A 17,920-nucleotide genomic window follows, 5' to 3' on the forward strand; every position below is an offset into this window, starting at 1 on the left:
TCTCAAGAGAAATTAAAAAATATTTTGAACTAAAACTTTTAAACTAAATGAAAATGAAATGGAAACACAACTTATTAAAATTTGTGGGATGCAGCAAGAGCAGTGGATAGAGGGAAATTTATAGTGGTGAATGCGTATATTAGAAAAGAAGAAAGATATAAAATCAATAATCTAAGTTTCTGCCTTAGGAAATTAGAAAAACAAGAGCAACTTAAACCCAAAGTAAGCAGAAGAAAAAGGATAATAAGAGTTGGAGAAGAAATCATGAAATTGAAAACAGGAAATCAATAGAGAAAATCAATGAAACCAAAAGCTAGTCCTTTGAGAAGATCAATAAAAATCAATAAGCCTCTAGCCAGGTTAACTAAGGCAAAAAAAGAGAGATGACACAAATTACTAATATTAGAAATGAAAGAGGAAACACCACTACAGATCCCATGGACATTAAAAGAACGATAAAGGTATGCAATGATAGCCACTATGCCCACAAATTTTTAACCTGGATGAAATGGACCAATTTGAAAGACACAATTTTCCAAAACTTACGTAAGAATACATAGATAAGCTGATAGGCCTATATCTATTAAAGAAATTGAAACGATAGATAATCACCTTCCAAAAGGGAAAGCACCAGGTCCAGAAAGGTTCCTGGTGAATTCTACCAAACATTTAAGGAAGAAATTACACGAATATTTTCAAAATCTCTTTCAGAGGATAGAAGTAGAAGGAATACTTCCTAACAAATTCTACAAAAGCAGAATTACCCTAATACCAAAATTACACAAAGATATTACAAGAAGAGAAAACTACAGACCAGTATCTCTCATAAACTTGATGCAAAAATCCTCAACAAAATATTAACAAATCAAATTCAACAATTTATAGAAAGAATTATACACCACAACCAAGTGGGATTTATCCCAAGTATGCAAGTCTGATTCAACATTCAGAAATCAATTAATGTATCTATCACGTAAACAGGCTAAAAAAAGAAAAATTACATCATAATATCAATAGATGCAGAAAAGGGATTTGACAAAATCTGCCCATTCGTGATAAAAACTTTGAATAAACTAGGAATAGAGGGGAACTTCCTCAACTTGATAAAGAATATCTATAAAAAACCTACAGCTAACATCATACTTAATGGTGAGAAATTCAAAGCTTTCCCACTAAGATCAGGTACAAGACAAGGATGTTGCCTCTCACCATTCCTTTTCAACCTTGTACTGGAAATTCTAGCTAGTGCAATAAGACTAGAAAAGGAAATAAAAAGTAAACAGATTGAGAATGAAAAAACAAAACTGTCTTTGCAAATGACATGATCATCTATATAGAAGATCCAAAAGAATTAATAAGAAGACTTCTTAAACCAAAGCGATTATGGCAGGGTTTCAGGATCTAAGGTTAATATGCACAAGTTAATCACTTTCCTATATAACAGCAATGAACAAGTGGAATTTGAAGTTAAAAACACAATACCATTTACACTGCCACCAAAAAAATTAAATACTTAGATTAAAATCTAATAAAATATGTGCAAGATCTATATGAGAAAAACTGTAAAACTCTGATGAAATAAAGAGCAAATAAATGGGTAAATATTCCATGTTCATGGATAGGAAGACTCAATATTGGCAAGATTTCAGTTCTTTTTAACTTGATCTATAGATTCACTGAAATCCCAGCAAGTAATTTTGTGGATATTGTCAAACTGATTCTAAATTTTATAGGGAGAAGTAAAAGTCCCAGGATAGCCAACACTATATTGAAGAAGAACAAAGTTAGAGGACCAAGACTCCTCAACTTCAAAACTTACTTTAAAGTTATAGTAACCAAGGCAGTGTGGTATTAGCAAAAGTGTAGACAAATAGATCAATGGAATAGAATAGAGAACCCAGAAATAGACACACACAAATATGCTCAACTGATCTTTGACACAGGAGCAAAGGCAATACAACAGAACAAAGATATTCTTTTCAACAAATGGTGCTGGAACAAGTGACATCTACAAATAAAAAAATAAATAAATCTAGACACAGACCTTATACCATTCACAAAAATTAACTCAAAATGGATCACAGACCTAAATGTAAAATTCTAAAACTCCTCGGAGCTGGCCTGGTGGCAAAGCAGTTAAGTTTGCAAGTTCCGCTTCAGTAGCCTGGCGTTCGCCAGTTCGGATCCCGTGTGTAGACCTATACACTGCTTGTCAAGCCATGCTGTGGCAGGCATCCCACATATAAAGTAAAGGAAGATGGGCACAGATATTAGCTCAGAGCTGATCTTCCTCAGCAAAAAGAGGAGGATTGGTGGTAGATGTTGGCTCAGGGCTAATCTCCCTCAAAAAAGAAAAAGAAAAAGAAATCATGAAAATTCTAAAACTGCTTGATGACACAGGAGAAAAGCTAGATGACCTTGGGTATGGCTATGACTTTTTAGACACAACACCAGAAGCATAATGCATGAAAGAAGTAACTGATAAGTTGGACTTCAATAAAATTAAAAATTTCTGTTCTGTTAAAGTCAATGTCATGAGAATGAGAAGACAAGCTACAGACTGGGAAAACATATTACAAAACACTTATCTGATAAAGGACTGCTATCCAAAATATACAAAAATTTCTTAAGTCTCAACAAGAAGAAAACAAGCAACCTGATTAAAAAACGGTCCAAAGACCTTAACAGACAGTTCACCAAAGTAGGTATACAGATAGCAAATAAGCGTATGAAAGGATGCTCTACATCCTATGCCATCAATGAAATGCAAATTACAACAATGAGATACTATTACACACCTATTAGTATGGCCTAAACCCAGAGACTGATGACACCAAATCCTGTTGAGGATGGGGGGCAACAGAACTCTCATTCATTGCTGGTAGGAATGCAAAATGGTACAGCCACTTTGGAAGACAGTGTGGAGGTTTCTTATAAGACTAAACATACTCTTACCAAATGACCTAGCAATCTCACTTTTTGGTATTTACTCAAATGATTTGGAAACTTATGTCCAGACAAAAACTTGCACATAGATGTTTGTATCAGCTTTATTCACAATTGCTAAAATTTTGAAGCAACCAAGGTGTCCTTCAGTAGATGAATGGATAAACTGTAGTACATCCAGACAATGGAATATTATTCAGCACTAAAAACAGATGAGCTACGAAGCCATGAAAAGGCATGGAGGAACCTTAAGCGCATGTTACTAAGAGAAGAAGCCAATCTGAAAAGGTTACATACTGTATGATTCCAACTATCTGACTTTCTGGCAAAGGCAAAATTATGGAGACAGTAGAAAGATTAGTATTGCTAGGGTTTGGGGCAGGGCAGAAGGGACGAACAGGGAGAGCACAGAGGATTTTTAGAGCAGTGAAACTATTCTGTATGTTACTGTAAAAATGGATACATGCCATTATACATTTGTTCAAACCCATAGAAGTTACAGCACCAAGAATGAACCCTAATGTAAACTATGGACTTTGGGCGGTTATGATGTGTCAACTTAGGATCACTGATTATAATAAATGTACCACTGGGAGGGGGCAGTATGTTGATAATGAGGGAGGCTTTGCATGTGTGGGGGCAGGGAGTATATGGAAAAATCTTTCTACCTTCCTCCTAATTTTGTTTTAAGTCTAAAACTGGTATAAAAAATGAATTGTTATTAATTTAAAAAAATTTTAATAATATAAAGCAAAGACCAAAGAAGCACCAAGGAGAACTTGAAAATTCCAAACTAAATTGGGAGAATTTTAATATATCTTTCTCAGTAATTTGTAGAACAGGCACTTAAAAAATCAGCAAGGGGGGCTGGCCCGGTGGCACAGTGGTTAAGTGCGCATGTTCCACTTCCGCAGCCCAGGGTTCGCCAGTTCGGGTCCCGGGTGAGGACATGGCACTGCTCATCAAGCAGTGCTGTGGTAGGCATCCCACATATAAAGCAGAGGAAGATGGGCATGGATGTTAGCTCAGGGCCAGGCTTCCTCAGCCAAAAGAGGAGGATTGGCAGGAGTTAGCTCAGAGGTAATCTTCCTCAAAACAAAATAATAAATTAAAAAAAAATCAGCAAGGACATGATTTGATAAACCAATTTAATAACATTTGCTTAAAGAACATGTATAGAATACTGAACAACTGGAGAATGCACATTATCCTCAAGCACACACAGGACGTTTACAAAACTTTAACTTAGACTGAAATCATGTGCAATTTGTTTTCTGAATATAATGCTAATAAACTATAAATGAAATACTATTACTAGAAAATTTTCACTTTATTGGAAATTAAGAAGCATCTAAAAAATTCATGAGTCAAGGAAATCATAAAGAAATTTTTTAAAAAATAACTGAACGATAAAATAATCTACATATTGTAGTATCAGAGCAATAGTTAATGAAATAGAAAAAATGTCAAACAATGCAACAATAATTTTTTTTAATTTGATGAATCCCTCGAAAGTCTAATCATGAAAATAAAAGAGAAAGTGCAAGTAGAAATATCAGGAATGAAAACAGGGTGAGAAGACAAATGATACAGACTTAAAACTGTAGTGAGAGAATATTGTGAACAACTTTATGGCTATACATTTGAAAATTTGGAGGAAATGAAAAATTCCTAGAAAAATGTAACTTACCAAAACTGACCTTAAATCTAATCTTAAACTTAAGCTTATAGGCAATCAACCGAGAAAGAAAAAAAACTGCAATGTGTGATAGGTTTTTTTAAATCATATACTGAAGAATGTGTCTCACAAAAAGTAGGCAAGACTTTATGGAGGAAATCATAAAACTTTATCAAAAATGTCGTAGAAAAACTGCAAATATACACATGAATTGGAAGACTAAATTTCAAAGATTTAAATTCTTCCCAAATTAACTTATAGATGCTATACAATTTCAATTAAATCCCAAAAGGTACTTGTTTATGAAAGTTAACAAGCAGAATCTAAAATTTGTAAGGAAAATCAAAATCCACAAACAGCCAAAACACACTCAACAGAGATGAATAAAGTGGGCAAAGCTGCCAAACGCCACAACTTATTATAGAGCTGAAGCAAATGAGACAATGAATATAGTGTGATGTGGTATGGTATTGTATGGGATGGATGGGATGGGATGGGATGTATGGTATGGTATGCTAGTAATTGTAGGGCAAGGTAGGGTGAAATAGAGTAAAGTAGTATAGAAAATGACAACCGATAGAGGCCCATGCATATATGTTTAACTGATATTATAAGAGAGATTGTGTTCTAAATCAGTGGGGAATAGATAGACTTTTCGATAAATCTTACTTAAACAATTATCTATACTAAAACAATGAATTTTGGCTACATTAATGACCTAAATGTAAGAAGCAAAAATATAAAAGTTGCAGAAGATAATGCAGAATAATGTATTCATAACCTATGATATGGAATTATTTCTTTAAAAATATGTAAAAAGTACTGGTCATGTTGATAAATATATTTACATTAAAATTAAGAATCTCTGTAAATCCAAAAATGTGATAATAGTAGTGAAATGACAACCTGTAGAGATGGAGAAGGTATTTGCCACACTTATAACTAACAAAAGTCTCATATCCAGAATATATAACTAATTCCTAAAAATCATTAAAATACATACAGCCTAATGGAAAAGAAAAACAAGAGCCCTTAAAATATGTTTCACAAAAGAAGAAACCCAGTTAACTTGTGAGCATATAAAAAGGTGCTTCATCTCATTTGGTAGCAGAGAAATGCAAAGTGAAACTGCAAATTAAAAAGAAACAATGCCTAACAAAGCTAAGTGTTGGACAATATGTAAACCAATGGAACTCTTATTATTTTGCTGATTGGCATATAATTTGGTATAAACATTTGGAAAACAATTAGACATTACAGTAGAGTTGAAGATATGCATATCATATAGTCCTTCAATTACGCTCCTAGATATTTGCCCTATAGAAGCTCTTGTACGAGGATAGTCAGAGCAGTGTTGTCCTTAACAGCCAAACATTGGAAACTCCCCATGTGGCCAACAACGATGGAGTGAATAAACTCAATACATCCATACAGTGGAATACAGTGCAGCAATAAAAAATTAAAAATTAGATCTAAACACAGAAGCATAGATGAATGTCACAAACAATATTGAATAAATGAAGACAAAAGAATAACTCCAGAATTGTTCTATTTATGTATAGTTCAAAAGCAACAAGGCTACACTATATTGCTTAATACATAGGTGGTAAAAATTATAAAAGAAGTCAGGAAAATCAAGGTTATAAACTTCAGCACAGTGGTTAGCCCCTGGAGAAGTAAAGGATTTTTGAGCAGGCCTTCTGGTGTATGGTGTTCTATTTTTTTTTTAATGAGCAGGGTTCACGTGACATAGTTATTTATAATAGTTTTATTTACATAATTATTTTAAATCTTTTAAATGCAATTTATGTAATATATAATTCCTATAATTATTTCTATATTTATAATGTATTTTATTTATAAATCTTAAAATTATAAACACCTGCTATGTGCAATATTTTGTGTATATTGTATATATCATGAGAAAATAAAAGTGATTAAAAAGAGCTTCCATTGCTCACATTGGTAGCACATCTACTCAAATTGGAATGATATGGGGATTAGCATGGTCCCTGCACAAGGATGATAGGAATAGTCACGAAGTGTTTTGCTTTTCTTTCTTATGTTCATGAATGAGAAAACAAAGGGTCTGGTAAGTGAGATGACTTGCCTAATTAAGGGCCCTTCTAGCTTCATACCCCACCCCCAATTCCAACTCCAACTCCAACTCCCACTCCAAAAAAAGAGCTTCAGAGATCAATATTTATATGAGTAGTTTAAAGCTAAGAATTAATTTTGTAGGGAAGACCTATAATGCCTGTGTCGACTTCTGTCTCCACTAGAGTGTGAATGGATAAGTAATGCTTTTAACCTGTCTTTTCAATTAAAACTGAAATCCGTGAGTGGAGGCCCTGATCCATTTTCAAATAGAGTTCTTCTACATAAAATGTTATCTTTCTAAAGATAATGTAATAAAAGATAAAATTTTGTATTAATGAAGTATCCACTTAGAAAACTTTTAAATCTTCAGCAGGCTATGGGGATACTTGTTTAAATTACTGCCTATGGAAAACAATAAGTTTGGGGCCAGGTTTATTAGTCTCTAATGTGTTGTCACTCAAATTGTGAAAGAAAATTATTTTTGCTTACATTTACTTATTGCTTTTTATAATGCAAGAAATATTTTAATATATATTCAGTATTTCATGTGATATCTCTGTAACAGAAGTATATCTGTATTCTTCAGTTTGACAAATATAGAAATCATTGGATACAGAAAATTAATAGACAATGAGAAATGCATTATGAATGTATAGACGTATGTGCTATGAGCATTTCTGTTTCATAGTTATGAAAAAAGTCACACAATGATATAAAAAAATGTTTAATTGGGTTCATCAAGCTTCTAACACCAATGTATCAATATCATGCCACTTACTGGCTTCTCTTGTAATGAAACTAGTAAAGGAAATAAACCATCTACTTGTCCCTTAATTAATAAATATACATGAATGAGTAGAATTACAGATGTCTTTCTACCAAAGAGTAGAAACTTTTAGATATGGCAGGAGCATAAAGTCTAAAACTATACCAAAAAACAAACAAATAAACAAATAACATGTGGCAGTAACATTTATGTGGCCATTATGAGCATGTTATTTTGAAAGCCAACCTACTTACATCATCATACTCTCCATTATTCTATTGGGGTGGGCCCTAGTTTGGATGACCTACTATATTAACACTCCCTGAGGGAGTCTAGGTTGGATAGAGGAATATTTTCCAAGGATAATTAAATTGAGAGAGTGAAACAGGAGAGAATCATGTCAATGGAGCCTCCTTCATGGTTATTACTGAGCAATTGCTAAAAATTATTTGAAATAACTTCAAATCAATTAGGGCTGTGTACTCTTCTTATCTTTTGGAAATTAATTTTTCTTTATTAAAGACACACTAAAATCCTCACATATTATGACATAAAATACCTTTAAATAATACCTGTTAAAGATTTAGAATTCTGGTAAGGAGGACTTCCTGGACTCACCCCAGAACATTGTTCTGTCTAGTTTTGTGGTTAATCCTGGAATCTTCCTCTCCTGCCACCTTGATCTTGGCCTAGATTTAGAAACTTCTGCAGATTGTCTCACTGCAGGGTGCTTGAATCTTAGCCTATGGAAATTGAGATGACATTAAGGCTATGCATAATGGAGTTCACTTCACACTGTTTAAAAAAACAATAGAAAAACGGCTACAGTTGTTAAATCCTCACTATATGTTAGGCATTATAGGTGTTCTATTATTTTACATTATTGTTTTACACATTTTAAGAGGATTGAAAACTGAGGCAGAGAGAAGGTAAATAATTTTCCCAACATTAAACAGCTAGTAAGTGAAAAAGTCAACTTACTATGTGCAAGTTAGTTGCTAGGCAGATAGAAAGATGAATAAGGTATCACCTTTCCTTTATAGACTGAATTAACTCATTCTATAACTAATCTCTCACATGTCACAATTATACAGCCTCTTCTAGTGGAAAATTAAATGGTGTGCCAGATTGACAGGAAACAGTAGAAAGCAATCTTAGACAATAGCTACTAGGTAGTTCTAAAAAGAATATCCTGTTGACATGTGTATTAGTATTAGATAGAAATGGACCAATCTGCCAATACCATGGCAGAGACGGATCAGTATTAGTAATTTTTCCTTTTACCTCAGGCTCCAGCAGAGCTTGGCACAGTGCTGTTACTGATCTTGTCATTTAAAACTTTGATATTTTGTTCATAATGGATTTTGCATTAATTTTTATTTTAAAATATTGTTTACATTGATGAATGAGTTTTTTGGCACCACCTTAAATTTTGTATCTAAGGCAAGTATCTCATTTGTCCAACTTGCCTTACCCTAGTCCCAGCCCTGGTTAACAGCAAACATGGAGACACATTATACATTTTGACTTTAACAAACTGCAGTTTTCTTGAGTTATGTGGCTCTCACAGAATAAACCAAAGAATCACTCTTTATGTAGTATTTGCTATTTCACTATAAAGATATTAATGAGGAGATACAGCTCAACTGAACAATACAAATGGCAAAACATATGCTTTCAGGTAGAATTATACATAAGTTGAATACAGAACACTTACTATAGCTGGTTAATAAGCACAGCTACACCCACTTTGTAAAAGGATGTTTCTGTTTTCCGGAGGGTTTCACTTAAATCTAGCAATTCCATAACATTGAAAATTGTGTCTGCAAAATCCATATATTTTTAAGGATATGATTTAGTAACTCACTTTTATTTTTCTTTGCTTTTGTAGAGGTCATTCATACACTTTATGTACTACCCAACTCCTAAACAGACAAATTTTGAAAATTAATTCAAATGTCAGAAACTAGCAAGTATTTTTCATTCTAGTATTTTTTTTTACCCTCTCTGCCATAAAATATAGTGAAATATGTAAAGGAGTGATCAGTGGGGCAGTTAGCCTTCGACCCTTACGTACAGCTTTGGCTCGATTCCCAAAATTTCTGTTTTTAAACTTTTTCACCAACAATCCTCTTCTTTATTCATGAAGTCATTTTTCCTCAGTGATCAATTACATATATATTTAAACATATTTTAAAAGAATAGGGATGTTGCTTGTCACACACAAATGGCTCTTAGAGAGTTATTGGTTTCATGCCAGCGCTGTCAACTTTCCAACAACAGATTGGATTGGTTAAGGAAGAAGCTATAAACAGCCTATCAACAAGTATTTATACAGATGTTAATGAATTTCAAATTCTGTTAGTGTAACATTTAAGCCAGACTCCCAATTTTATTTGTGCTTTATTTGTGAGGTATGATGCAATAACTTCTTTTAATAAACAGATACAAGCCACTTATACTTTATAATGTAAATCATATTTTTAGTATTTCCAGCATAAGATACATAGAACCAGCCATTTATCAAAGTTAGCAAAAATATTTCCATCGCATGTAAAAGCATTTTGCTCAGCCGGCAACCATATCCTCCAAAAGCTTTTGGTAAAGAAATGAACTCATCTCCATCCATGAAACCAAGAGTATTTTGTTATTATATTACCGAGAAAGGCCATTAAGGGAAAAGAAAATAGTCAGGGGAAAGCTGCCATATGTATTAAAAATACAAATGATAATTGAATCTTAATCTCCCTGTGTATATTAGGCTATATTGAAAATTTAGAAAACTGATTTATTTGAAGCATATGGGCTTAATGAACACTTATTTTTCTCTTTATGAAGAAAAGAAAAATATTTCCATTAATTAAAAAAAAAACTTCATTTCGTTTAGTGAAATTCTTAAGGCTGAACTGCTTTCCTCTAGGACTGTGTACATTGTAGACGTTGTATAAAGTAGCCTTATATGATGGAGGATTTTTTGGTTTGTTTTGTTTTTTAATTTGCTACCTTTAGTTGTCAATTTTTATCCCAATCTAATTCTGACTTTCAGAGCTGAAATTTCTATTGTAATAATTAATCATGTTTAAATATGTGTTATTCTCCACAATGCACATGTTCCTCTAAAATCTAAATTCCAGCTCCACATTTCTCAGGGCACTGAGAGAATATTAATCAGCTATGAAAATTATTCCTTTATTTCACCAATATTTGTTGAGCACCATCCTACTAAGTACCACTTGACTTATCCTAGTAGGCAAAACAGACACATGAATCAGAAAGTAAAATACAACGTAATAAATCCTATTGTGGGGTCTCTACAGGATTTTTGGAGGACATCTCTAACCTAAGTTGAACAAAGAATGCAGTGTTGGGAGACCAGGGGCTTACCCCAAAGAATGCAATTTCTAAACTGAGACCTGAAGACCTAAAGTAGGAACAACACTGATAAAGTAGATAATCCCAAGCATGAGGTCTATAGGCAAAAAAGACCAATTTTAGTAATTATAATATCTGGGTGATTGAATCAGGAGTTGAAGAGATGTGTCCAAAAGTATATTCGAGGCCTATATGCTATCCAAAAAATTTTGAACATTATCCAAAGGCAATGGAGAACCAGAATTTTAACCTATGAAATAGCACAATTAGATTTGTACTTTTATCAAGACCATTTGCAGTATGGAGATATATACATGGGAGCAAGACCAAAAGTAAAAAAAGCAGTGAAAAGGCTGTTACAGTAATTCAGAAGAGATTATGGTAGCCTGAATTAAAATAGTGGCAATGGGAATACAGGAGATTCAACAGATTGAAAAGAATTTAGGAGGTAAAACATGCAGTTGGAGGATGAGGAAGAATGCTGGTTCAGTAGAACACTCTGGTTCCTGAGTTGTACACTGACGATGGTGGTAGCATTATAGGAACTTGGAAAAGGTGGGATAATACATAGGTTAAGCTTCTTTACATACTTGCGTTAAATTATCTCTGGGATACTTAAATGGAGAGGCTTTGGATGGATACATGTTTCAGAAGATGTGGAAGTGACTGAAGAACTTGAATGAATATCCTCATACAGGAAAGTATAGCGTAAGAAAAAGATGGAGCCAGGATAGAACCCCAGAGAAGAATGCTGAGATTGGAAGGAATGACAAGGGAAGAGGTGCCCTTGAAGGAAAATAGGGTTTCGACAAAAGGTCAGAGAAAAACAAGGAGAGTGCAAAGACACAAAATCCAAAGGAAATAAGCCTTTTAAGAAGGAAGGAGTGAACAACAGTGTGTAATATTATAGAGGAGTCAGTAAGATAAGAACTTCAAAAAATCCCAAAGATTTAGCAGTATTAGTGATCTCAGTGTGAACAGTTCCAGTGAAATGGTATGGGGAGGGAGCCACATGGCAGTGGGCTGATGCATGAATGGCAATAAGTCAACAAAGACTGAGCTTTGTCTACTATTTCAAGAAATTTATCTAATTAGGGAAGGAGAAAGAGAAGAGTAACTGGAGGAGAAGGTAAAAAGTTATTCACCTTAGGGTGAAATGGCTAATGTGAATTGGACCTTGCACTGAAATTTGTCATCTTTCCTCAAGGATTGTTGTTTAGAACCTTGGCTGAGTTTAGATGTAAAACCACTTAGGGTTTATGGAGTATTATTGCAGAGTTGAGGAAAACGTTCCAAAATAAGTACTTTAAAAAGTGACTATTGCAAATATATGTCACTATTTTTAAAAACAGAAAGAAAGAGATAATTTTTACTTTTAGCTAAAGGTACACTTGTTACGGAAGGATTCTCTGTACAGAAGATACATATCAACAGGAGGTAAGGTTCCAACTGTGGGCTCAGTTGATGATCTGGGTCAGAGTCCTCACTATCTTCTGTCACTGTACACATGGGGCCAACATCTGATCTGGGCAGCTGTGAAAGGCAGATAAAAAGCTGGGATTCTGCTGGAGAAGAGACTTAATGCTGTGTGGTAACTGAGTGTGACAATGCCAGATCTTCCCTTTGTTTGAGTGTCCCTTATAGTTTCTGTATACTCATAAGGCCATTTATCAACATGGTGTCTGCTCATGGATTCAATGGTCTCCCCTCCTCTCATGGGAAGTAATTGTTCTTCCAATATAGCAGCTATGGAGGAGTTGGCTTAAGCTCAGGATGCAAGGGATGTGGCTGTTTCAGAAACATAAGTTGGCATGAAAACTGATAGGAAGTTAACTTTACTAAGTAACACAGAGTTTAGAGAAATAAACATTCTGATTTTTAGCTTTCCTGAGAACTGGCTCCAATATCTCTTTGGATTGAAAATTAGAATCATTTCACTAATTGCTACAGCAATTTTTAAGGAAAAAAAAAGAAATGATAGATGTATCATCCTCAACATATTAAGAATGACAAATAAGCTTGTGTGGACATGTATGAGGGTGTGTGTGCACATGCACCAAGCATTCAAAATAGAGTTTGCACCATGCTTCATTTGTTTTCCAAATAATTTGCAAATAAAAGGTAACTTTCTATGATCTATAGTGAATGAATAGTTAAAGTAATAAATTGACATTTGAAATATCATGTTTTAGATTATAGGATTCTTGTGAGTTTGATTACCAGTTAGTTTTCAAGAGGTGCATTTCTCTGGTGTACTGTCAGTCAGGCCTGCAAAGCTAACAAGTCCCTAAATACAGTGATGCCATCAAAAAAGAAGCAGTCTAAAGATGGAGTCTATGGAGGAAGGCTCTAAACCAACAGGCCCTCGGTATAACTCTGAAATGCATGTCATTGACATAGCGGCAATGTCTGCAGATTTTTTAAAAAACACAAACATATGTATAGTAAATTTTACATTTGAATCTAAGGATTGGATTTTTCTTTTTATTTTCTATTTTGTTTTCTTTGATGTTTGTTACCTTGCATTCTTACCTTGCATAATTTCTCCTCTTGCATATTTTCCACTCCCAACTTCATTGTCATGCTCCCCCCTCCATCTTTGAAATAGCTGCTCTGGCATAACCACAGATTCTCTAAACCTGATATAAATTAGATTTCTAGCTTAAAATGTTGTATTAGCTTACACAAAACAAGCTGCACTTTATGTAAAATAAAAACTCTGTTTCAAATAACCTCAGTATAATTTATAAACTCTTCGTATGGATAAGGCTAGTATAAGAAAAATTGGACCTTAAAATAAGCCTGAAGAGACATCATAGTGCACAGATATTCTTTTTATACTAGAATGCTACTGTCTACCAAAAATGTCTTTGCATTTTCTAATTAAAAAACAAGCCTTATAAAATGTTGGTTGCATTAAAACTTTTCCTTTGTTTTTCAAAATAGGTGGGTTTAAAACTCAAACAGGAAAAATACTTAACCTGTAAGTGCGTGACATTATTTTTCTTACAGATGATTTTGCTCCCATGAATTAATCTTTTCTTTTTTCTTTCTTGTGATAAAATTGTTAGCCTAGACTGGACTGCTTGGCCAAAATTTGATCTCTTTAAATAACAAATAACTATTCCATATTTCTTCCCCAGGTAAGGAGGAGGAATTTATCTGCAAGGATACCACTGCAAATGAAAAATTAGAAAGGAGTAAAGAATATACATACCAGTGGCTTCACACACAGGTTGGGGTTCATGAAACAACTAGTTCCAGAAATATGAAATGGTGAGGTCATTTCCTTTAAATTAGATTTTTGTATTGTAAACACTTCTTGAAAAGTGAAACCTAGGTTAATTGTGCTAAAACAAACATGGCTTTATAGCCAAAGGCCAATACACCACATTACCAGTTTATAAAAAGGCCTCTTATATAGAATAGATTTAATCACTCTTTATATTTTTCACCCTAAAATGTTTGAGAACTCTGTCTCTGTAATGCTTAATATCAACAGTTGAATCACACGAATGATTCTACCTTATAAAGTAAAATGCATGGTATCCATTAATGTTTATGAATATCCTATGTATTGGAGGTTGTATTTTATTTTGTTATTTTTGTTATCATTTATGTTTGACAGTTAAGATGATAACTCAACCCTGACACTGCTACTTTACTAGTCGTATAACTAATTTTCAATGATATCTTAATGCTTCAGTTTCCCCTCCGATATAAAGTGAGATGATAAGATCTTTATCTCACAGGAGAGAGGTGAGCTCACAAGGTTGAGGATATCAAATGTTTCTATCCCTTAGCAACAAACAAGGTGCCTTGAACCTAATAGGTAATCAATTAATTTTTGTTACATTAGTTTCTAGGGCTGCCGTAACAAAATACCACAGATTGATTGGCTTAAATAGCAGAGACTTATTTTCTCACAATTCTGGAAGCTGCAAGTCCAAAATCAAGGAGTTAGTCATTCTGGTTTCTTTGGAGGCCTCTCTCCTTGGCTTGCAGATGGTCACCTTCTCACTGTGTCCTCACATGATCCTCCCTCAGTCTGTGTTGTCTGAGTTCTATTCTCCTCTCCTTATTAAGGACACCAGTCATACTGGATTAGGGCCCACCCATATGACCTCATTTACTTTACTTTACTCTTTCAAGGTCCTATATCCAAATACAGTCACATTTTTTGAAGTATGAGTATTAGGACTTCAACATATGAATTTTGAGAGAACAAAATTCAGCCCATAACAACATAATATAAAGCATGTATGCACATAACTACTGAACCAAAGTTTTAAGGAAATAAAAGTCCAGAGATAATATTTTTGACATGGATTTTCAGCATTTTCATTTTAGCTACATATATCCACAAAACAGTAAAACAAAAAGTGCTGTTATAAGTGTTTGTTAAGTATATAAGCTGATATTGAATCTAAATGTAGGTAACACTTTGGAAACGTTTCCAGGCATTGTGAGTAATAACTATTTAAATGAGTAACAAACAAACAAACCAGATCCTACAATTATGAGGGTTAAAATTTAATTTAGCAGCAAGTTAAACTGTGTAAAAAAAATGAAGTCCCTTTTTATAATATGTATGAATTGAAACCTTCATATGTGGTCAATTCTATTTATGTAATTCTTTTAAAAATATTAAAAAAAAGAATGAAAGTAAAATTAAAATAACATTTAATAACCTGGATTGTTATTTTCTATTTCATTGTGATCAAAGAAAGGAGAAATAAAGTGATCAACATTTGAGGATTTTTTATTTTACTAAGTATTCTAATTAATGCAAGCACAATTTATTTATGTTGATTTTTATCAATTTAGCATAATATCAACATTTGAGGATTTTTTATTTTACTAAGTATTCTAATTAATGCAAGCACAATTTATTTATGTTGATTTTTATCAATTTAGCATAATTTATAAGATGACATTCTTAGAACTAAAAACAAATATAATATAACCCATAGCTTACCATCTATATTAACCAGATATAAGAGGTCTGGTTCAGAAATTTAAGAGCATTAGTATAGATAATGTGAAAAATATAAGCAAAATATTTCAGGATGTATTTTAGATATGTTTAAACATTTAACAATATCCCTTCTAAGTAAGTTACATTTAAACATATGATGTAACAGGCAATTGTTCATGGATTTTCTCTTTTGAAACTATAATATATAAAGGAAAGGGTAGTAATATTTTAAGAAAAATTGTTTTTAAGAACAGCAGTTCTTGAAAAGCCAAATATCAATGTTCTAGTTTTAAACAAAAGTTAATTGTGAGCATTAGTATTTAGTATTTAATGAGTTAAACACACTAGAGCTATTTTTAAAATAGGAAGCTTTGCTTTTCTCATAAGACAAGACACATAAGTAAATGTAAATAAAATATTTATTTTTCTATAACTTATTAGCTATCATTATTTGTACTTTCAAATTTTTGCTCTTTTATGTTTGGCAAAGAATTGTGGCATTAAAGTGTTATTTAGAAATTTAAATTTTATGTCAAATTAAATTTTAAAATGACTATGGAAAGAAGTAAATTTGTATAGATCTTTGCATGTAACCTGAATTAGGAAAACTATTATTTCCATTTTGTAAATTATTGATTTCTCTCAAGCTTTTTATTGGGCATTTCTTTCACATTCTTCCTCTACATTTCTATAATAATATGCTTTCTATTTTCATCACTATGCAGCAATCACTTCTTGCCCGAGTTAGATCCTGACGTACTTAATGGTGGAAGAGTTCAGCTTGTGGTAAGAAATGTGTTTAAAGTTACAGAAAAATGTTGTAGATATCAGTACTCAATAAATGGTACTTTAAAATATGTCCATAATTAGTAAAAATTATGAAAATATCACAACTGTATCTATTTGGGGTAATCTCAAAATGCTATCTATTAAAATAACGTTTTCTTGATTTGTAATATAACTCTAAAATATATTACTTTATATATTAATTCTATATGGGAGATTTAAAAATATTAGCATGCTACATAATTAAAATAAAATTACTCAGGAAATTGCATTATCATATTACTTTCTTGAATGATTTAGAAGAGTAAGATACTTGAGGGAAACTGCAAAGTACTTTCACAACTCAGAAAATCAAGCCAGATAAAAGTTAACAAGTAACTGTGAACTCAGCCACTCTAAGTAATAAAGTGTAAATTATTGGAGCTTTAAGAACAGCCAAGTTCTAAACATGGTAACCAGATTGTAGACTCTAGACAATATAACTGTGTGTGCATTGCTAAAGTCAATTGTACTATATGCTATTAGAAGGAAGACTATGTCAACAGAAGGAGAATGGCCAATATGGAGTCTAGAAAAAAGGAGCCCACAAGACATGAAATTTTCAGTGTGTTTCCAGAAATTTCCAGAGAAGAGAGTACCCTAACTAACGACAGAAGTATGTGGATTCCTGGGCAGGTGAAAATGGAGGTATCAGGTGACCCTAACTTTATGACACCTTCCATTTATATCAACCAACTAATACTCCTCGCTCAGATTCCACATTTGCCAAGAAAACTGATTATAATTTAGCTTACCATGTAGAATTTAGTATAAAAAGATAATGAACTTTCTATTGGAAACTAGTATTATGGTATCCAGAGCAGTTATAGTCATTATTCTCATGAACACTCATTCAAGGAGTTTTCACGAAAGATGGAGCAAAATTACAGCAATAGCTGTAATCAATGTGTTTATGAAAATATTTGTAGAATCTATGCACAGATTTGAAATAATCACTCAGCAAATATTTCCTTGCATTTTGATAGAGACCCCTCTGGCAGAGTGGCATGTAGATTGCCATAGGAAAATTGGTACTTCAGTCTATTAACACCGCATATATTACTGATTAACACTTTCACACAGAATGTTGAGTGGCAACTTTGGAGCAAGAATGGGGAATATTAAAGTGTTCAGGAATGCCAGGATAAAAAAAGTGATATTATGTTTAATTATTATTATACTTCTAAAAATGAATGGAAATGGATTGGGTAGATTACTAATCACAATGATTCTATGAGATTAATGCTCTGACATT

General features: G+C 33.0%; 1 protein-coding gene and 1 non-coding gene across 17 annotated transcripts in view; both read left to right on the top strand.

Annotated features, from left to right (window-relative positions):
- Positions 1-17,920, top strand: part of LRRIQ1 (leucine rich repeats and IQ motif containing 1) — a 214,479-nt gene that overhangs the window by 163,759 nt on the left and 32,800 nt on the right. For all 16 annotated transcript variants that reach the window (XM_070254620.1, XM_023631410.2, XM_070254613.1 and 13 more), the window contains 2 exons: positions 14,006-14,138; positions 16,566-16,626. In XM_070254620.1, coding sequence (XP_070110721.1) covers positions 14,006-14,138; positions 16,566-16,626 — 194 coding nt within the window. The remainder of the gene's footprint in view (positions 1-14,005; positions 14,139-16,565; positions 16,627-17,920) is intronic.
- On the top strand, positions 6,578-6,681 carry LOC111771141 (U6 spliceosomal RNA). Its single transcript, XR_002804809.2, has one exon. It is a non-coding gene; the product is annotated as a U6 spliceosomal RNA (small nuclear RNA).

Source organism: Equus caballus, chromosome 28, assembly GCF_041296265.1.
Source record: "Equus caballus isolate H_3958 breed thoroughbred chromosome 28, TB-T2T, whole genome shotgun sequence".
NCBI lineage: Eukaryota > Metazoa > Chordata > Mammalia > Perissodactyla > Equidae > Equus > Equus caballus.